The sequence below is a fragment of the Chaetura pelagica genome, unplaced genomic scaffold (genome assembly GCF_000747805.2).
Source record: "Chaetura pelagica isolate M959 unplaced genomic scaffold, ChaPel_1.0 scaffold270, whole genome shotgun sequence".
Lineage (NCBI taxonomy): Eukaryota > Metazoa > Chordata > Aves > Apodiformes > Apodidae > Chaetura > Chaetura pelagica.
Window position 1 is genome coordinate 455,696 of NW_009951925.1, and position 1,532 is coordinate 457,227.

Sequence of the window (1,532 nt, forward strand, 5' to 3'; positions counted from 1 at the left end):
TCAGGCATGGAGGGGTCGGTGGGGCCTGTCTGGCCCTGGTGGGTACTGCCAGAAGAGCCAGAACCGCAGGACACTGGTGATGATCCCTGGCACGTTGGGGACCTGTAGGAGAGGATCTGCTGCTGCCCTCCCCCACTGCCACCACCCCCCCCCATGTTGCCGGGGGAGATTTATTGGCCTGATCCCATCTAATTAATTAAAATCAATACTCATCTCGTTTAGTCTAGTCACAGGCTCTGCTGTGTGACACACGTGACAGCGGACAGGGCCCGGCCCAGTGCCAGGCACCCAGCTGAACCCCGCAGGGGCAGGGTGGGATGGAGTGGGATGGGGATGGATGTGGTGGGATGAGATGGGGCAGAATAGAATGGGATGATGCAGGAAGGGATGAGACAAAATAGGATGGGAATGGGATGGGATAACACAGAATAGGATGAGGAAGGAAAGAATGGGGTGGGGTGGGATGAGATGGGATGGACGGGATGGGGCAGGATGGAATGGGATGGGGTGGGATAGGAAGTGATGGGATGGATGAGATAGGAAGGGATGGGATAAGGATGGATGGGATGGGATGAGCCAAGATGGGATGGAACAGGAGAGCATCTCCGGTCCTGCCACCCCAACCCACCGTGATGTAGGGGTCGTGGAGCTGCAGGCCGTAGAGTGTCCAGCTGGTGGAGGCCAGGAAGGTGGTGACAGTCAGGGGGAAGGACAGACAGCGTGTTGACTTGCTCCGCACAATCTTGGCCTGCAGAGATGAGCGTCAGGCTGGTCCCAGGCTGGACAGTCCCCCTGGCCATCTCCACAGATGCTGCCCAGCCCCACGCACCAAGTCAGCCAGCGGAGAGAGGTACATGCTGATGGTGAAGACACTGCAGAAGAGCCCCAGGTGCCCCAGGCGCGTCGCCATGTCAGGGATCAGGAGGGTGAAGTAGCCGTAACCAGCAACCAGCACAGCCAGGAGCAGCAGGCTCCGCAACAGCACGGGGCGCTGGGGTGAGAGGGGAGGGTGGTCAGAGTGAGGCCTCCTCAGATCCTCCACTGATCCAACTGGGCTGGTCCCCACCTTGGCGGGGCTGTAGTAGAGGTAGACCAGGACAAAGAGGGTCTGCAGGGCTGCCCCGATGGTGTTGACAGTGATGAGGGTCCAGTCCTGCTTCAGGCAGCCGTAGCCCAGCCAGCTCAGGTTGCTGCAGGGAAAACAGCACTGGTGCTGCACCCAACTACCATGTAAGCCCCCCCTCCCCCCACAATTGCACGTGACACCCCCAGGGCTTGATCCCACTGTACTTGACATCGGTGGTGAGGAAGGGCAGGAACTGGATGTTCTCCACGCTCTTGGTTGCCAACATCTGGCGCAGGTCGGACCTAGAGGGGGAGCAGCCTGCTGGGTGCCCAGCACCACAGGGGTGGTCTGCAGTGCTGGGGTGGCTACAATAACTGCAGTCAACAAGAACCATCCCAGAATGTGCACCCTGAAATGCTTTCAGCTCTTCCTGCACTTGTGACCATTCCTCCTCCAGCCCCTACAT

General features: G+C 59.5%; 1 protein-coding gene across 1 annotated transcript; it reads right to left on the reverse strand.

The window, feature by feature from the left end:
• On the reverse strand, positions 1-1,361 carry SLC50A1 (solute carrier family 50 (sugar efflux transporter), member 1). Its single transcript, XM_009996216.1, has 5 exons — positions 1,291-1,361; positions 1,067-1,190; positions 830-991; positions 629-748; positions 1-102 (listed from the first exon to the last, which is right to left on the reverse strand). The coding sequence occupies exons 1-5, from the start codon at positions 1,350-1,352 to the stop codon at positions 1-3; spliced, it is 570 nt and encodes a 189-aa protein (XP_009994518.1). The 5' UTR covers positions 1,353-1,361.
• Positions 1,362-1,532: the final 171 nt, after the last annotated feature.